This window comes from Prionailurus viverrinus, chromosome D2 (assembly GCF_022837055.1).
Source record: "Prionailurus viverrinus isolate Anna chromosome D2, UM_Priviv_1.0, whole genome shotgun sequence".
In the NCBI taxonomy this organism is placed as follows: domain Eukaryota; kingdom Metazoa; phylum Chordata; class Mammalia; order Carnivora; family Felidae; genus Prionailurus; species Prionailurus viverrinus.
Window position 1 is genome coordinate 57,440,677 of NC_062571.1, and position 19,623 is coordinate 57,460,299.

Below are 19,623 nucleotides of genomic sequence, written 5' to 3' on the forward strand. Positions count from 1 at the left end.
GGAGGGGGCAGCTTGACAGAGAGCCAGGTCAAAAGTCAGTAATGAGATAAATACCCATTTCTTGAGCTCTCACCCTGGGTTGGGCCCTGTTAGGGGTTGCATCAGAGAAGTCATTCAGTTTTAAAGACTAGGGTGTTAGAACCTAGCAGAGTCGTATGTTGGATTTTATAAAACTAAATAACATTTATTGAGCACCTATTGTGTACCAGATACTTTGATAAAACCACATGCTAGAGCTGGGAGGGGATTTAAGATCATCTAAATGAGACAGAATGGAGGCCCAGAGAGGTCACGTGACTTGCCCCAGTTCACACAGCGGGCCGACAGTGGTACCAAATTTAGAACCAAGATCTCCTGACCCAGTGCTCAACCTGACACCATGCCGATGGCACCTGGATGGAAGTTGCCTTAGGCCTCAGGGCGGCCAGGGTCACGCACTCAGGTCCGTGGGCCAAGAGAGGATCTCACCAGACTGTGGGGATAATGGCTCCAGCCCCCAGGGTGGGGGCTTTGGGGACATCCCCTCTGGCTGGTGTTGACTGGGACTCTGGGTGGCTTTCACACTTGTGCCTGCTGCTCCTGAGGGGCAGCTGGGCCTTTCCCTGAGCCCTGGGGCAGGCTGGACTCACTGCCTCTGCTCAAACCTGGGGTGTGTGGGGTTGTCACAACGGAGGCTGTTCTTTAACATGTGGGTAAATTCATTCTGTCCTGTTGGCAAGGTTATTATTCATAATAATAATACCCAATAGTAGCTAACATTTGTTTTATCACTATGTGCCATGCGCTAGGCTAAGATGCCACATAACCATTCAGTCCTCACGACAATCGTAAGATGTGGACTATTATTCCCATTTTACAGATGAGGAGGCTGAGACTCACGGAAGTTAAATAACTTGCCCAAAGTTACACAACTAGGAAGTGGAAGAGCTTGGTTTTGAATCTAGGCAAAGTTCACCCAGGTTTAGGGACTCTGTCAGAGCTTGAGGTCCTCGGTCATCCTAGGTTAGGATTTGGCAGATTCCCAGGTAAGGACTTGGAGCTGTGCCTGGTACCTCCAAGCCCAGGGCTGGAGCTTCTAGGTAACACGGGAGTGTGGTTGGGCTGTGCTCTTCAACTGCGGAGCCCACGGGGGCAGCTCGGTGAAGGGCAGAGCGGGGAGAAGCAGGTGAGGCGTGGCTTCTCTCTCCCTGGTTCTTCTCTGCTGGCTCAGTTATGGGGGAAGTGGCCTCCTCCTTGGGTTGGGTCACAGCCACGTCTCTGCATCCCCCTGGCCAGCCAGGAACAGGCCCTGTCAGGCCCCAGCGAGCAGAGGAACCCCCAGGAAGCTCTCGGCTGCCATTCCCCCGTGGTCACTGCTGCCAGACTGCTTTCTAGCTTCCTTTGGGGTGTGTGAAAACCACAGGGTTTACAGAGGCTCGTGGTGCCACCGAGCGGCAGAATCGTGCACTGCACCCCGGAACCCAGCAGCCTGGGAACCATCCCCAGGGCTCCCAAACCCTGTGGGGCAAAGATGGAGTCCAGCTGGCGGTGACTCTCCCTACGGCCAGCTCCTGGGGCTCCGCCTTGTTCTTGGGAAACCCTAGCTCCCTTGACCACAGCTCCGGGAGGACTCAGAGTAAGGAAAGTTTCTGGCAGGAGGCACCTACGCTTCGTTTGGACTTTACATATTTACCAAGCGTGAAGGCAATGCAAATACCACTCCTAGTGAGACCTGAATTGGAATTCAGGCTTTGTGAGGGTAGCACGTGGTGGAGACCCCTCGAGCCCCACTGTCCTCTCCAGCTGTAAGATAGGGGTACTAATACTTTACAAAATCGCGTGGGCCAGTGCCTCTCATCCTTGGCCGCAGTCAATGTCACCTAGGGAGCAAGAGAAACCACTGATGTCTGGTCCTATCCCCAGAGATTCTGATTTCATTGTTCTGGGGTGCAGCCTAGACATTAGGGCTTTTTAAAAGTTTTCCTGGAGGTTCTAGAGTGAAAATAAGGTCGAGAACCCCCAGTTTTGACAGTGCCCGGAGCCTATGAGCCTTTTTATAGGCCTCGGAAGATGTCTGAGGCCCAAATAAAAGTTTATCAGTTCCACAAAAGCAACAAGACAGGAAATGAGTACAAGTTATGGTTCTACTCGTAAGGCATTCTAATACAGGCAGAGCTAATCTTTGGTGTTAGACGTTAAGAGAGCAGCTGTCCTGGGATGATGCATAGTGAATGGAAGGGGGCCTGGGGAGACTTCTTGGGTGCTCATGCTCTGTTTTTCCAGCAGAGTGCTGGTTACACAGACAGGCTCACCTTGTGAGAATTCATTGAGCTCCACACTTAAGATTTGTGTATTTTTCTATAGGTATGGTACATTTCAATAAAATTTACCAAAAAAGTTTATTGGGTCCAAAATAGGAAAAGTAAACACAAAGCTGAAATTAATACTTTGTTACATATCTACAAAATGTAATACTGTCAAACAGTCCACTGTAATTCAACTTAACTCTGGTTGTGTGTGTGTGTGTGTGTGTGTAATTTAGTGTGAGTTGTGGATATATATGACAATGTTTGATATGATGAGGGGTGGGGCCTCCAAAAGAGAAGAAACGTCCCTGGTACCTAAGAAAATCCTAAAACGGCCCAGGTTTACACCAGGAGCTCTTGACCTTGACCCACCTCCTTCACATATTTGCAAAATAACATGCATTTATCTGGGGAAGAGGATCGAAGGTTTCAGCAGATTCTCAAAGGGGTATGTGACCACCCACTAAAAATGGTTGAGAACAATTGGTTTTGAGGAATCTGAGAAACTGGCCTAGAATGTGCCTGGCATGACAGAGGCGTTCGGTAACGTCAGTTTCTTTCCTTCCTTTCAGAGTCCAGCCTTCTGACGTTTCCACACGACCCTTCTCAGGCAACTTTGGGAGGATTTATTCTCTTGGCAGAGCCCAGGGCAGAGTGCCGAGCTCACGGCTCTTCCTCTAAGGGGCTATTTAACGGGCTTGTCATTTCAGCACCTGCCGGATGGCAGAACTCAGCGTGCGGCAGCCTGGAGCTGCACCGGGCCTTGCGGTTTTGAATCAGGGACCACGGAGGCGGTGGAAGAGTGGGAAGGGGGAGTCAGAAGACTGCACCAGTCTGCCGTCCCCTAGCGCTGCGCTCAGTTATCCTGAGTCCCAGCTCTGTCATCTGTAAAATGAGAGCACGATGAAAATGCATCTCGGTGAATGAGAATCTATTTCTCCCAAGTAAAATATTATTGTTATTGCCGAAGTTACTCTAGGACCTCATTATGCAGTGGCCTCGTGATACAGATTTATAGCCAGGTTTCAGATTCTTGCATAGAATAAACAGACATTTGTCCAAGGGTTCACCGCTTCCCTAATATACGCCAGGAACATTCATGTACATTATTATTCCATTTAGTTCGCTAACACTCTGGTGGGTGGTTATATTTGAATTCTTATTTTATAGATGAGGAAACTGATGTTCCAGGTGGTTAGGTAGCTTGACGAGCGCCCACAGCCAGTAAGTGTCAGAGTAAAGACCTGAACCTAAGCGTCAGACCCCAAATCCTGCTCTCATTCTGCCACTGTGTCACAGTCGGGTGAAAGACTCCTTTCTACCTGGATTGCCTCATAAAGACGGATTCCAGACCCAGGGAGAAGCACGTGGGCAAATGTGGACACAGAAGAATTAGCTTTGCAGAGGCATGATGGGGCTAGTTATTCTGGAGTAATTCAAGTTATCGATTTCTGTAATGGAAAAGTGATTGGGGACCAGCTACCACCTGAGAGCAGCCTGAGCCAGGCCCTGGAAGGGGGAAATGTTATACCTAGCTTACTGGACCTTGTGCATGGCAATGAATGGCCTTTTTCCCTCTGTCCCCAGTTCCTTGGTAAACTCTTGGAGGGTGGGGATCTTATCTCACTCACCTCCAGTGCCTCCCACCCCCTGCCCTCAAGTGCCTGTCACAGTGCTTTGCCCTTGACAGGTGAATGCAAAAGGCAGCCCACCGGGAAGGCTGGCAGGAAGGGATGAGGCAGGAAGAGGCAGGGATATACAGATGTGAAATCCTCTGGCCCCTGGAGTAATGAGACCTGAGGGGCTGCTTAGGCAGATGCAGACAGGTGAGTGGCCACTGAATGATAACAATTCAACTGCAGGTGGTCACTGACTAACTCACTTAAAGGGTAGAGGCAGGGGGCGCCTGGGTGGCTCAGTCGGTTAAGCTTCCGGCTTCGGCTCAGATCATGATCTCGCGGTTTGTGAGTTTGAGCCCCGCGTCGGGCTCTGTGCTGACAGCTCAGAGCCTGGAGCCTGCTTCGGATTCTGTGTCTCCTCCTCTCTCTCTGCCCCTCCCCTACTCATGCTCTGTCTCTCTCAAGAATAATAAATAAACTTTAAAAAAAATTAAAAAAAAAAGGGTAGAGGCAGTGATGCTGGGCCATCCCCTGTGCTGGGCAGCTGCTCTGAGTTGCCCTGGCTGTGATCTCATGGCTCTGCTCATGATCTCCACCTGTCCTGGGAGGGGAGGAGAGGGGAGGAAGTGTGCATCCTGACCCCACTCAGCCCTGCTCAGGGCTCCCTGAACACCACTATTGTAAGGTGGGTAAATCCTCATGGGGCTGAGTACGTTGCCTGGAAATCTGGACCTGGGGCCCTAGAGAGTGAAGTACCATGGGTGGACAAACAGATAAGTGGACGCATACAGAGAAGATGGGTACCGGGAGATGACCGATGGTTCAGAGGTGGGCGAGAGGGCTGCCTGGCTTGGGATGGATGCTCGCAGACCCTGGAGAGGCAGGTGAATGGATGGGTACCGATCGGCCCTGTGCTTCCCAGTGCAGATCTAAATACAGCGCCGGAGTTCTTCAAAGGGAAGATACAGTGTAACCTGGTCCCCGAATGAGCTCTGCATATGAGTGATGGATATGTCTCGTTGGGAAGGATTCTTACAGGTTTCACATTGCCCCAGTTAATGACTTATGGATTGTTGCAAAATCAGGCAGTGCTAGAAGTGAAAGCAGTAGATTAAAGGGCCTGGGGCAGATTTTATAATAATATCTGCATGTTATCAGTCAGTCACTGCATTGAGCACCTTGCATGCTTCATCTCAACAGCTCTGTGAGGTTGTTATGCTTCCATTCTGTGGAGGAAGAAAGTGAGGCTCAGAGAGAGGAAGCAGCTTGTTTGAGGCCACTTACAGGGCATGTGGGTGGGGTGTCTGGAAGTCAAGCCTCAGGCCATCTGATCACAGGGTCTTAGGGCAAAGAGAACATTTTAAGGATGGAAGGAAGGGAGGAGGGAGGGTGGGAGGACCATAGGATTTTGGGACCAGTTCTCTAATATTCTGGCACACAAGATACATTCTGCACTGGGGTGAGGCTCTGAGACCCTCTCCTCCCTCTTTCCTGTCTGCATCTGCCTTCAAGGCCTATAAATCTTGAGCCAGGGGACCAGGAAGTCCCATGAAGGTAAGTATCGGGTTTACCTTCCTCCCTGTGGCCCAAGCTTATTCCTCTGCCACGGTCCCCAGGGGCAGTTGGGCACGATGTGATTGGGCTTCTCTCCTTCCCCAGGAGCTCTGCACCCAGGTCTGGGGTGCAGGGAGGAGTGTTAGTCCTTAGATCTTTTGGTGGGGGTGGGTGGGGCGGGTACATGAAATGGTTCTGGGTGATAAGTCCTTCATGGTTGCTCTGGGGCTGGCCACGAAGAAGGACAATGAGTTCCCTTTATAGGAATTATTCTGGGCCCCAGACTTTCCTTCTGGCAGGCAGGCTGGGTTCATGAGGGGCTGGGCAGGGACTTTCTGGGAAGAGCGATACAGGTCCTCCTTCCGTCCCCACCAGACATCCCCTTCTGCAGCCTCCCTTCTTAGCAGAGCAGGACCCTCTGTGCACCTGGCCCTTTCACTCAGCTCTTGCCCAGCTGTGTTCCATGGGCCAGGGATGGTTCTTTGGTTCGCTTGGTGGGCCCTTGCCGTGACTCTGACTCTGGGTCAGCACCACGGAAAGAACAAGTTCTGCACCTGAAATACTGTAAGTTTTCTGGAAAACGAGGCAGGGTGGGCAAGGAGGAGCCCCAGGCAGGAGTCAAATTCCTGGCGCGGCTATAGTCCTCAGGAAGTCACTGTTCCTTTTGAGCCCCGGTTTCCACAGCTGAAAAGGATGGGGCAGGACTAAATGACTTCTCAGGTGCCTCTGGATTTAACGTTCTAGGGCTTCTGTGACAGTCAAGCGCCGAATCCCAGGCCAGTTCACCAGTTGCCGGTGGACGTGTGCCCTGTGCAGCCCAGTCAATGCCACGCTCTCCCTGCTCGGTTTACTTGGTGATTATTCTCTCTGGGAATGGCCCCGCATGACAACTTGGCGGAACATCCCCACAGCTCAGGTCCCGGGAGGGTTTGCTCTGCTCCCTTATGGCCATTTTCAGTCCTGAGATCTCTTCTCTGCAAAGTTGTCAGTTCCCTGAGGGTGGCCAGTGTCCCCCCCACATCTCCCGCACTGCCGACTCCCGGGTGGCCTGGGCCACAGCAGGGAGTGCCGGGAGCCACGCGAGCCTTCGGCACCGCACAGACCCAGGCTTCATCCTGAACTTTGCTGCTTAGTAATATTATGAGTATTTCAAATTTCTTTGGGGCTGACTACGCGCCAGGCACCGTGTCAAGTGGTTCAGATCATCTTGTTTAATACAATAACTGTGAGGTAGGTACTATCCCCATTTTCCAGATGAGAAAGCCGAGGCTGGAGGCCAGCACGCTTACTTTACGTTTCTGCTCAAATGCCTCTTTCCCAGAGAGGCCCTCCCTGCCCCTCCCTATTTCAAGGGCCCTTCTGCCTCCAGCCCCGCACCTCCGTGTGTCTTCAGGCTGCTGCCCAGCTCCAATAGCACTTATCTTCTGACTGCTTCCTGATCATGTTGGATGTCATGGGGCACTCAGGGGTCAGCCAGGGTTGTACACAGGTGTACGGGCCCGGCCACAAGAACCCTGCCCAGCACACAGCACGTGTCCAGTCTATGCCGAGTGACAGCTGGTTACATAATTTGCCCAGGTGTCAGTTTCCCGGAGATCGTTCCCCAAGAGGCTTAAAAACACAGGCTGCGGAGCCAGACAATTGCCGCTTTGAATCAGAGCTTTTGCCGCTTAACCGGCCACGTGACCTTGTGGAACTTATTCTCCCTGAGCCTCTGCTTCTTTGGTGATAAACTAGATGAGTAACATTTAGCCCACAGCACGGGCGGGGGGATTCATGGGGACACACACGTAAAGTTCTTGGCATACGATAGGCGTTCCGTAAATGTTAGCTCTGCTCTCTGGGGAGGGCGTTTTCTCTTCCCGCTTCTCGTTTTTCTCCAGTGGTCTTCTTTTCGACCACTTTGCTGTTCAACCACAGTTCCTTAAGGGGATGGTTGCGGAAGGAGAGGTTGGCATTATCTGCGGGGCTAAGCAGCCCGCGCTCTCTCGCCTCCTTCCCCTTCTGGGACGTGTCTGTTGCTAAGGAGACACAACGGCAGACCTGACAGGATGTGGCTGGGGTTCTGGCCCACGCTGAAGGAGAGAGCTGTGGCTGACCCTGGGGAGGGAGAGGAGGGGAGGGGCTCGGCTTGCCTCCTGGACTGACGGTCTGGGTGGGGTATCACTCTGGAATCTGCTGGACAAACTCAGCTGGCTCCCTGAGAAAGTGAAGCGTTCATCCTCCTGTGTCTGTGCGGCCCCAGAGAGACGATCAACAGCCCTGTTTGGAGGCTGGCGTGCAGTTCCTGCTCGGGTCACAGTCCAGAGGTGCCGGTCAGGGTGTGAGGCCCACACCCTGGGAGGGGGCCATAGCAGCCAGAGTGACGCATAATCAAACTCTTGGCCCTCAGAATGGCACCTCCCCAGAGCAGGGCTGGTGACGGAGAAGAGGCTGTGCAGGTGATCCACGGTTTCCCTTTGCTAAGGACAGCCAAGCTGGCTGGTGAGAAGATTCAGCATGGGCACTGCCACCTCTATCTTGCAGCTGCAGGGTGACCGTGTGGCGCGTGTCACAGATCCCGGGCTCCGTCAGAGACTCCATTTCCTCCTTCCCAACCCATCCCCGGCCCCTGGGCAACGCAGAGAGACTGTGGCTTTTGTGTAATGGGTTAGTCACCCCAAATGGGAAGGAAGGGTCCTTGTGAAGAGCTCAGGTTGGGGGCCAGACTACTCTGACGGAGTCCTTCCTCTGTGTGTCCCAGCCGTGTGACCTGGGCAAGCCACACAGCTTCTCTGTAAAACCGGGATCCTGATAGCACTTTCTGCTCGGGATTGTGGTGGGGATTACACAAGCTGATTCTTCTAAAGAGCTTAGATCTGGCCCAGACATGCCGAGCTCACTAAGTGTGGTTATTATTGTTAAGGGTACATTCCTGGGCAGAGGAGTATTCTCAGTGGTTCTCAGTGAATGCTTGCCCAATGAATACTGGAATGAGAGAGCTTGCTTTCTGGTGTGGCAACCCAAGCATTTAGCTAGATTTTTCAGAAAGCCCCTGTGAATCCCACTCTTATCCCATGCACCGGGTTCCTCCATCTGGCTGCAGGAAGGCCATGTGGGAAAAATAAACCAGGTCATCTCTACTTACCATTGTATGCCCAGAGCTTAGCTTAGTACCTGGCACACAATAGGTGCTCAACTAATACTTGTTGACTGAATGAGTCACATCAGGAGTAAGCCTTCTTACCCAGCAGCTGGGATAGTGTAGTGGTGCTCTTGCTAGCTGGGGGGATTTGGGACTCCTCTTTGTAACTCCTCTGGCCCCACCCACCAAGTAGGGTAAATCGACACAAACACACCCTGTTGTAAGAAACTCCGTGCAGGAGGATTCGTGGTTATTACTTGACGAGGTATCCTCTGAAGTTTGCTGTCATCCTGAATTTTCCGATGTCCTTGGCAGGCTGTCTCCCTAGCTGTCCTGTCCCTTACTTCTCGTGCTGTTGTGTGCGGTCTGTCAGTGGACACCGTCATCTTGCCATTCACCACTGCATTTGGAACCATTGCCTCTATGGGTTTTGGGGTTTACTTCTCTCACTATCTTAGATCTACTCGTTCATTTCTAAAAAGGCAGCAGCTTCCAGAATGACTAGGGAATAGTCCGAACAGTGACAGTGCTGTCTGTCACCCCCTGACAAGATGGTGTAGTAGGAAAGGGCTCCAGCCTTGGCCGGGGACCAGCTGGCTCTGTGACCTTGGGTGGATCACTTCATCTCTCCGAGCCTCATGTCTGGGCCCATCCAGACCTTGAATTTCTACCTGAACACACAGGAGCGGGCTTCCCAGAAGTGGAGCGATTTTTAAGTTGTTACACGCTTTCTTGTGACAATGTGGTGGTTTTTATTTTAAAACTTTTCATTTAAGCTCGTCTTCTGAGTGTAAAAACAGTACTAGCTATGAGGAATTCATATTTTGTGATTTATTGGGAGTATTATTATTGTATCAGAAAATGGTAGTTTTTTTGTTAAATATGTTTTTAAAATGCTTGCTGCATGCTTAAGTGTGATTTTATTATATCTTGGGGCAACTTTTTTCCCCCACGAAGAACAGATCTGTGATTTATAACAAGCCTTCACTACCGAGGCTGGTTGTGAAAGTATTCTATGGTGTTACATCATTCCCAAAGGGTGCTCTGGCTACAGAGGCTTCCAGGTTTCTAAGCAGACTGCAGAGGAGACCAAGTTGCAAGATTCTTTTCTAGAAATCAGGGTAACTTGAGACTACCCATATCTCTGTCCAGCCACACACTGAAGGGTCTTAGAAAGGAAAGGGCTTTGGGAATACACCAGACCAAATCTCTTGTTATTTAGATTATGCAAACTGAGGCCCAGTGTAGAGAAGCAACTGTCTCCCAGGTAAAAGGCCCAGAATTTTCCCTCCAGGTCTGCTCCTTGCTCATCCTACATCCCTTGCCTGGCCCAAACCCCAGCCCCCCAAACGTGAACATTGGTGCACATACCCAAACCATTTCTCATGCCCAGGACACTTTCCCTGTCTCGTGATTTGCTTTCCAAGGGCTACATGACAGAAAAGCTGCTGCTACTTCAGGATTCCAACCAGCATCTACTTGCCCCAGACACATTTTTGTTTTTATCAGCTAGGCACTAATATGCAGCAGAGAGTTTATTGGCATAATTTCTCCAGAAAGAGGCTGGAAGACTTGGCAAGTTCAAACTTTAACATTTTTGTCAAGAGTCCCAAAGGGCCACCTTTTCCCCTCCCATAATAAACCACCAACTCCCAGAAGGCTTTCTCTACCACAGGAAGTCAGGGCACACAGAGCAGAAACAGCACAGGCCAAACCAGCAGGCACATGATACATGAGTGAATCAACTGAGCAAGCAACTGCCTGGGAGCCATCTTTGTTAAGGGCAAAACAGGGTGCTCATGACACTGGAGGATACAGAAAAGACAGGACTATCTTGATTCTTCTGAAGAAGTGAGGGAGGGTAGATGGGGTAAGAGGGGAGACTTTCCTTTTCTGTTTTCTCAGAAAACATGCAAAGAAAGGCTTCACAAACAAGATTACACAAACATCAGTATCTCCCAAACTTCCCTTTTCAAAGATGGCCACCCCTGCGGTCCATTCAAAGGGACCACGCAGCAGAGTCTACTGGGCGTGGAGAGAGAGACAGGCAGCGGGAGAGATTTAGTTTTCCACAAAGGTTGTTAGTTTAGTTTAGTTTTTTTTCCTTTATTGATGGGATTTAAAGTGCATATAACTGAAGGCAAAGTCCAAGGCCTAGAGAAAGATATGAGGCCCGAGAGAGAGGCTCAGAGATTCTAAAGGCAGCAGAAGGATACCCACCTAAAAAGGCCACTTGAGCTGTAAAAAGGATGGGAGAGAGAGAGAGAGAGAGAGACAGAGAGAGTGGGAAAAAGAGAAAGGGGATGGGGGTGGGATGGGGGTGGGGGGAAGCATTTGGGAGGAAGAAGACAAATACCGGTTCAGAAATTCAGACAAAGATGAGTAGCAGGAGCTAGTTTATATCCCTGGTAGGAAAAGACGGGCTGACCTTAAGGTAGGAATATGTGAGAAGGGGAGACGTGAGAAGAACAGTGGCCTCTGGCCAGGGCACAGCACCCCAGGGACCCTTCAGATGGTGGCAGTAGTGGTGGGGGCTTCTCCAAACCTCTGTCACGGTCTTCCCCGGAGACCCAACGGGGGTCTAAGGAGACTCCATCCAGCCAGGAGAAGTCAGGGGCTGGGGACCTTGATCTGGGGCCTCCCCAAAGCTCCCCGGTGGAAGACAACTTCCTTGGGTCCTACTGGACCATGGCTGGGCCTCACTCACCCACACAGGCCGTGCCGTCCTCGTTGGGTTCGTAGCCCCGACTGCACCTCTTGTTGGTCCGGCACCTGTAACTTCCATACGTGTTGACGCACACAGGCTTGTCTCGAGGGCACACGAATGGGAACTGGATGCATTCGTTGGTGTCTGAAAGGTGAGGGGAGTCACTCACCAGGGAGGTGTGGGGCAGTGGCTCCTCGCTCAGGCTCTGCTGCCCCACCCACTCTGTGACCTTGGGCATATCCCTTCTTCTCTCTATGCCTCAATTCCCTCACTTCAGTCCCTCTGGCTGGCTCGTTCTGTTATACCCAGAATTCGTGATCCCCAAAGACCACTAGGGAGCCGAGTCCGACGTAAAAGCAAAAGAGCCTTTATTCGAGCTAGCTCGAGCTCAATCCCCTACCTGCACCGACGCAGCGGGGAGATACCGGGGAGAGCGAGCGAGTTTCAAAAGCACAAAGGTTTTATAGGGATCTAGGGGCAGTTGGTGAGGTAATGGCTGTGGCCTCAGCCGATTGGCTGGGGAAGGGTCCGAGTCCTGTTAGGCAGGTGAGCGGGAGGTTGCTCAAGGGGAGGAGGTGTGGTCAAGGTGAAGGACACAGAACAAGATGGAGTCGGCCAGCGTAGACCTGCCCTTTCAGTTCTATATTTGACCTCTACGTGTTGGGGGTGTCACACTTGGCCCGGGGTCTTCTATCTACCACACTTCCTGTAGGTGCTCCCTTCATAGATGGATGAGTCCAGATTCCTATCTGCAGCCACAACCTGTCCCTGGGGCTCCAGACTTATGAACCTAACATGCATCTCATGCTCAGTAGGTCCAGAATGGAAATCTAGATGCTCCAGCCCTCAAACTTCTTCCACCCCCTGACCCCATCTTGCCTAAGTCAATCAATGTCACCCATTCAGCTGCTCAAGCACAGGTAGGAGCAATCCCTAGTTCCTCCTTTTCCCTTACCTCTGTAGGCGAGTTAAGAGATCCTGCCGCTCTGCCCCCATAGAACCCCTCTGTCTGCCCACCTCCTTCTCCAGCCACAGCCCGTTCCCAGCCTGCACCACCTCTTGCCTGGATTTCTGTAGCCACCTTCAGACTGGCACTCTGGCTTCCACTCTTCCCTCCAATCTAATCTGCAATTCAGCAGGCAGGGCGATCTTTTGAAAATGTGAATCATACTCTCCTGCTTAATTGCAAAGGGCCCCAGGAACAAAATCCAGACACCATGAGACCCTCCCTGACTTAGCGCCTGGCTCCCCCACCACCTCCGGGCACGCCAGCCTCCTTCCCATTCCTTTCACGCACAGAGCCTTTTTCCTGCCTCGTGGTCCTCGCTCCTGCTCTTCCCTCAGCTCTCTGTGTGGCTGGACCTTCTCGTCCTTCAGGTCTCAATTCAAAGGGCTTCTCCCTGACCACTCTGTCTAGAACAGTCTCCAGGGACACCTTGCTTAAAGCGCTTTTGGTCCATCTCATCCGGCTGCCAGGTTATGTGTTTGTGGTCCCCCTCCCCAGAACAGATGCTGTTCCAGGGCAGGTGCTTGGCCCACATCCCCAGCACCTCGCATGGGCACGTAACTGTCTGCTAGATGATGAAAAAAAGTGGCTGGAAGGGTGATCCCACAGGGTCCTTCCAGTGCACAGGCTAGACACTGGAAGTTCTGTGTACATGCATCCTCTCTTTAGAGTGGCCAGGGTTGGGACGTGGAGAGTGGAGGGCACTAATTTCCTTCCAAGCCACCCTTAGAGCTGCACTCCTTCACTTTCTCCCTGTGGTCCTTTGCGGGTGGAGGGCCCTCCACCAGACCACCTTCTCCCCTCTCTCTGCCTGGTGAGCTCCCCATCGCCCCCCAGGTCTCAGCTCAGGCCTTGTCTCCCTGGGGCACCTTCTGGGACCCTCCCTGGCTGGTTGAGGCCCCACCTTTGTGCTCCCACATCCCACCCCTCCCCCACCCAGCCCTGCTCACATTTCCGGTCATCACTGTTTATTCATGTGCCTCTCCCACTGGCTCTAAGCCCCATGAGGGCAGGGGCTGTGTCTGTCTCATTTACTCTTTTTTTTTTAATTCATTTTTTTAAATGTTTATTTTTGAGAGAGAGAGAGAGAGAGAGAGAGACAAAGCACGAGCAGGGGAGGGGCAGAGAGAGAGGGAGACACAGAATCGGAAGCAGGCTCCAGACTCGGCTGTCAGCACAGAGCTCGAAGCAGGGCTCAAACCCACGAACCACGAGTCGGACGCTTAACTGACTGAACCACCCAGGCGCCCCTGTCTTGTTTACTCTTGAGTCTCAGTAGCAAACCCACTCAGCCTGGGGCTGACAAGCATCTATGGAACAGACTTAGGAAGAATGCTGCCTGAGAGTCTAAAGGCAGGAGGAGTCCTTGACCTGACCCCTCACTGCCGGTTCCTGACACAGAAGATACTGGGTTGAGGGTCTTTCAGACACTGAGCCCCTTGGCTGCCCCTCTGCCACCCCAGGCCCTCGGAGGACTTTCAGAAAGTCAGCGAACGCTCACAGAGCTGCGGTCCTAGCAGTGTGCTAGCCACCTGCCTCCCAGTACTGCACGAGGCTACCGTCTCCCTTCTGTTCTGTGACTACACTCCACGCCCGGGTTGCTCCAATGCCCCTGGCCATGCCCATCCTTGTCTGCCAGCTCCCGTGCTTGCCGCTCCGCCAGCTGGCCATGCCAAAGCCACCACGGAAGACGCACGCGCACCTTCGCCACCGTGAGGTGGCCGCACGGCCCCTCGCACGGCCAGGCCACCCCGTGAGCACTGTACAGGCAGTTATGCGTCTCCTCCCCAAGCCCATTCTCTCTGAATTCGTGGCAGGAAGCACTCCATCCCCAGAACTGCCATGATTCGGCCTATTGGCTGCTGGCGTCACTCCCACCTTGGTGAGTCACATGGCGGTTGTCTTGGCATCTGGAGCCCCAGGGACAAACAACACATTTCCCTCCCCACCTTTCCCCCTCTTGTCTGCAGCCTAAGCTTTGCCAGGGCTCAGACTGACATTCCCCAGGGAGATTCTGGCCTCTGCCCCATCCTCTAGTGTCTGCAGGCAACTCACCCATGCAATGGCCATTTTCCTGCTGGGAGAATCCTTGGCCGCACTGCAAGGTGGGCAGAAGCAGAGACACTGGTGAGTTGAGAAGATCCCACCTCCGGTTCCCCCCTAATCACAGCCACAGAGCAGCTGTCACCCTGAGTCCAGAATGAGGGGTGCTCTTAGCTCTGGGCCTGGGGTTGCCCTTCCCTGCTGGGACCCCTCCCCTTGCACTGAGAAGAGGAGACTGGGGGAAGGACGAGAATGTATTCAGTTCAAACTCCTGCTTATTCCCCTCAGGTGGGATCCAGGTGCCTGAGCTGGGGTACCTAACAGAACCTATCCCTCTTAAACTACAAATCCCTCCCTAAACTACACATGGAGGGCTCATTATGAAGCCTGCTCTTTGCTGAGAAGATTTCCATCCTTCTGGAGGCAAAATCTTCAAATTCCTGGGAGTCCACTTTCAGACCATGGGGCTGTGGAGGGGGTCCGCTCTTCTGGCTATGAGGCCCGGACACCCTTACTCACCTCCAGTGGGGCTGGGCTCTGAAGTCTGTCCTCATCCCGGGGGTAGGAGATCTCCAGCACAGAGTTCATCTCCTCACTGGCCACGTTCCGGCTTGCCATCTTGCCATCTGGCCACGTCACCTCCACACTGCTGGCTTCATCCTTCCCTACGGGACAGAAGGAGAACTGAATTTTAAATTCTATTTAATTTTAATGAATTTGCATTTCCATAGCTACGCGTGGCTCGTGGCTACCATATTGGACAGCACGGCACTAGAACTTACATTCTGGCGGACAGGCCAATCAGCATGAAGCTGTTTTAGGGGAGAAGGGAAAGCCTGGTGGTAAGCAGGCTGACTTTGGGTTCAAATCTTAGCGGTACCGCTTGCCTTGCTGTGTAATTTTGGCCATGTCACTGTATTTAAATTTATATCATTTATAATTATAGCCTGCTAGGGGCCATGCTTTCTTTTACCATTGGGAATGTGCCTGTTTTCAGGGAGCGTCTGCTCTGGTGGGGACAGACAGGCAAAAAGATGAACAGATCAATGATGTCAGATATTGACAAGCTCTGTGAAGAAAACAAAGATAGGGCAACACGGTAAAGAGGAACCGGGGCTTGGCTGGGGAACTTTTCTAGCCAGGGTGATCAGGGACAGGCTCTTGGAGGGAAGGCACTTGAGCTGAGCTCTAAATAAAAGCTGAGGTGATAAAGAACAGGACGGTGGAAGGCACAGGAGAAGGACCGTCCTACAGAGCTGAGATGTTTACAGAAGCTAATGGTGAAGCTCAGAGAATATTCACGGAGAATCCATCCACACACGCCCTTAAAGCAACGTGTTACATCGGTGGTAGAAAGCAGGTTGGAGAGATAGGTCAGGTGTTCAGGTGGTGTCAGAGGCAGCCCCAGCCCCCCGCTTGAGGCATCAGGCCTGTCACTGCGGCAAGGTCAGGCTAATGGTGATGAATGGGGGTGGGCGGGAGGCCGGGGGGGGGGGGGGGGGGGTTGGGCCTCACCCGCAAGGAGAGGTTGTTTCCCCAGTCACCTGGGAAAGAGGGCCGTGCTCAGTGAAGGTAGGAGGGCGGGTGCAGCCCCCTCGTCACCCGCCAGGGATGACCAGATGCAGGCCTGGTGCTCAGGGGTCCACAAATCCCGTCATACCCTCAAGCACCATTCGTGGGCTGAATAAACAATGTCACCCACTTATACGTGCTACTTTCCCTTAATGTATGCAGACACTCCTAGAAGAAACAGGGAAACCGAAAAGTGCTGCTGAATTTACAGCAGCTTTGGGCCCTTACTGTCCGCCAAAGGATTTTACAAGGATAGCTACTGTGGGGGCGGAGGGTAGTCTGTGGCACATTTTCATGTATAAAAGGGATTCCTGTATTTTAGAAAAGGGTTGGCAGCCACAAGCAGACTTTGAGGGGAGTGTGTGTGTAGACTCCTGTGTGCAGGGGTTCACCCTGGTGGGGAGCTTGGGACGGCAGGGGTCATGGGGTGGAGGGCCCCAGCTGTGCCTTCTTCCTGGGAGTCCCGGCACCCTTCTATGGAGCTTCCAGAGGAAGCTCCCTACTGCGAGCCACAGCTTCCGGACCCTCCCCGCATTTGCTTCCCCTCGGCCTTGTTGCTACCGCGCGGTGATTAATGAGGGCAGGGCGCTGCGGGCACACGCACACGCGTCAAGGGTGAGCAGCCCATCTCTGTGGGCCAGGTGGGGCAGCGGGACCAGGGAGAGACTCCCAGAGCACAGAGTCCCACACTCGGGGCTGCTTCTGTTCCCCTACAGACTCTCCCCTTCCAGCCTCACTGATTCTGGGGTTTGCTTTCTTAAGCCAGAAACTGTTTCTCATAAACCTCTAATCCCCCACTCCCTCCTTCTATAATAATTCCTTTTGGAGAAGAAGGGTGGACCACGGGACTGGGGGGTATCATCTGTGGGCTTTTTTTTTTTTTTTCTGTTTTGTAATAGTCTCTTGAAGTTAAAGAGATTTGGCATTTTTAGGTTGTACAGTGCCCAAATTAAGTGGCATATATAAAAAGTAAATATTTTTCCATTAAAAAAAGGAGACAAAGAATAGCAAATGTTTCTCACCTAAGCCAACAGAACGCTACATGAATACATTTTCCAGCCTGACTGGAGCGCCACAAATAACTCAGAAGAGTCACCGAATATTCATAGCATGTAGTTCTGAGTCCCGCTTCCTCCCTTCCTCCCAACCCAGGACGGGCAAGGGCTATGAGAGAAGCCAGCCAAGGAGAACACATCTCAGTAGGACTCCCTCCTCTGCTGCTGCTGATTTTGCTGACTTGGGCACCTTCTCCGGGGCCTTAGTTTCCTCATCTGTAAGATGGGGGTGTGGCCCAGAGCTCTAGCACTCCTGGGAAGGACAGTCCTTCTTCCTTGGAATGTGAGCCCTGCCCCAGCCGACTGTCCCCTAAGCATCCCCATCTCTACCATCTCTTAGACATGGGGGCACCTGTAGTTCCCAAAGCACCTTCATTTCTTGGCAATAATACTGGAGAATATGTACCCCAAACTGTACCAGGTGATCTCACTGTTGGCACTGGACCCTCTCGGCAGCACCATGGGGAACGTACTAGACTTCTAATTTCCACTTTAGAGACAAAAGGGCTCAGACCCGGGGAGGGGATGTAAGTTGCTCACAGTTCCCCAGCTAGGGATGTCTGACCCCAAAAGCCCATATCTGCTTTGCCCTTGCTCTACTGCTCACTTGGCCCCGACGCCCAGCCCCACCACGGGCCAAGTGTCTGCAGGGATCTGGGATTTAACAGGAAGGAGATGGACCCAGGTCCCATCCTGTGGGAGCTGCATCCCGTGGAGGCAATGAACATAGTGATGATGTTATAATGAACTGGGAACGTGCAGCCATAGCATTGGTGCCACTTGGTGAGAGAGGCGGGTGTTAAAAGTCATTCCATTTGGGTGTTGCAGGAGGAGTAGGAGTTTGTGAGGCAGAGGAGGGAAGGAAGGGGCAGTCCAGACAGATGGTGCGGCATTGTACAGAGGTATGGTAAGGTCATGTGTATTTGAAGAGTAGGGAGAAGTTCCAGGTGGGGGAAGCAGAGCGTGGAAAACGTATTGGCAGGTTGGGGCGGGGGGAGATGGGGAGAGACTTTGGAACTTTCATGTGTGAGGCTGATCTGAACCCTCCAGACGACTCTGCAAGGTGGGCGTTCTATCACCGCTCTCCAGGTGTAGACATTGGCAAGGTGAAGTGACTCACAGGTGCCTGAGCTACGATTGGAACCCAGACTCCTGTCCCCAGACTGTTCCCTCTCAAGTTGCCAGACATCCCAGGTCATTCCAGGCACTGCACAAGGGCAGCTTTTAAGCAGTCTGCGTGCCAGGCCTGTGTGTCAGGGAGTGGGGCTGCGGGCAGAGGATGCCCCATAACCAGCACAGCTGGGAGGTCAAGAGCAGAAGGGAGTCACCTCTGGCAGCTTCTAAAGGACAGAGGCCAAGGAGGCTCAGAGAATTGCGCTTTTCAGAATTACCAGCAAAACAGATGGTGGGAATACAGTTGGTGGAATATTTTTGCACTTTAATAAAGCAATTTTTATGTGGGCCACTGAATTTTCCTTCCCTAAATGAGCACCAGCAGGCTCGGAGGCAGCTCTGAGTCACTCGCAAACAATTCGCTTAAAGAAAGGTGGTGTGTGTGTGGTGGGGGGGGGCAGGGGTACTGTCAATGCCTGGGGTGGGCTGGCCAGCGGGTGAGCCTCCGATGGGGGCTGGCTGGGACAAGTAGACTGTAGGTGCTTGTTTTCATTTTCTGGGTTTGGGTGAGTGGCCTCAGTCCTCTGCAAACCAGGAATCGGACAGCCAGGGTAGGGGATATGTAGTGTGGGTGCGCAGGGCGGGGGGTGGAGGGGGGCGGCTAGGATGCAGGTGCAGAGCAAACAGTGCGCAGTGGGCCACCCCACAAAGGCCATGAGCATAAATTCTTCTTTATGAGCCTGGCTGGCCAGCTGGCCAGAAGGAGCAGGGCAAGGCCAGGGCAGGGTGCAGAGGGGAGGTGAAACAAGGCCAGGGGCTCCACTGAGCAGGGGTGGGTAGAATGGGAGCCGACAGCACACCAGAATGGGCCCCCTGGGAACCCCAGAGAATGAAACAGCCATCCAGGGAGGTCTGTGAGTTTTTACTGCGTGGTGATGCGATGCAGCCCAGACCCTCGGGAGTGGGGAGGGTACATGAGGGTCTGAGAAGCTAGTCCCCTGACCAAGGCTCAGTGCAGGGATGAGCAAGACATAGGCGTGCCGAGGGGCACACGTGCATGCCCACGCACTTGTCCACGCACTCTCCCCCGAACCTTGCTGCAAAGTCAGGGGGAGGCAGAGGATGATTCACAAAGGGAGGGAGGGAGCAGGGTCGGTTGGGGTGAGCGGGAGCGCCGTGAGTGCTGGAAGGGGGGTTTCCTTGGGCCCTCTTCCCTTTAGAGACCTCCCCCTCCCGGGGACAGCCAGGGGCCCCACATCTAGGCCTCAGTGACTGGACGGACAGGGCAGGCCTTTCTTGCGTTCGTGTTCTGGACATGCCCCTTCTCACCCCAGGCGCCACAAAACAATCTGCTCAGGACTGGAGACCATCATACTGCCCGTCAATAGGAGACTTGCTCCACAAATTATGAATGCCGCCACACGGCGACATACCGTGCGGCACAGAGTTTGGAAAACAAAGGAGAGATGCGCAGCCCGAAAATGGTGTCCAGGTTATGTTGTTAAGGGTGGGGGGGGGGGGGGGAAGCAAGTTTGGGAATAATGG

At 52.9% G+C, this 19,623-nt stretch overlaps 1 protein-coding gene across 11 annotated transcripts in view; it reads right to left on the reverse strand.

The window, feature by feature from the left end:
- The window catches only part of CRTAC1 (cartilage acidic protein 1), a 157,998-nt gene that overhangs the window by 9,577 nt on the left and 128,798 nt on the right, over positions 1-19,623 (reverse strand). For 2 of the 11 annotated variants that reach the window (XM_047826131.1, XM_047826122.1), the window contains exons 12-14: positions 14,858-15,003; positions 14,351-14,393; positions 11,290-11,433 (exon numbers count right to left, since the gene is read on the reverse strand). In XM_047826131.1, the coding sequence (XP_047682087.1) occupies positions 11,290-11,433; positions 14,351-14,393; positions 14,858-15,003 (333 nt within the window). Of the gene's footprint in view, positions 1-412; positions 1,860-3,082; positions 3,171-5,077; positions 5,131-10,359; positions 10,821-11,289; positions 11,434-14,350; positions 14,394-14,857; positions 15,004-19,623 lie in introns of those variants that run through there. The other 9 variants (XM_047826129.1, XM_047826128.1, XM_047826127.1 and 6 more) reach the window with 9 other exon arrangements.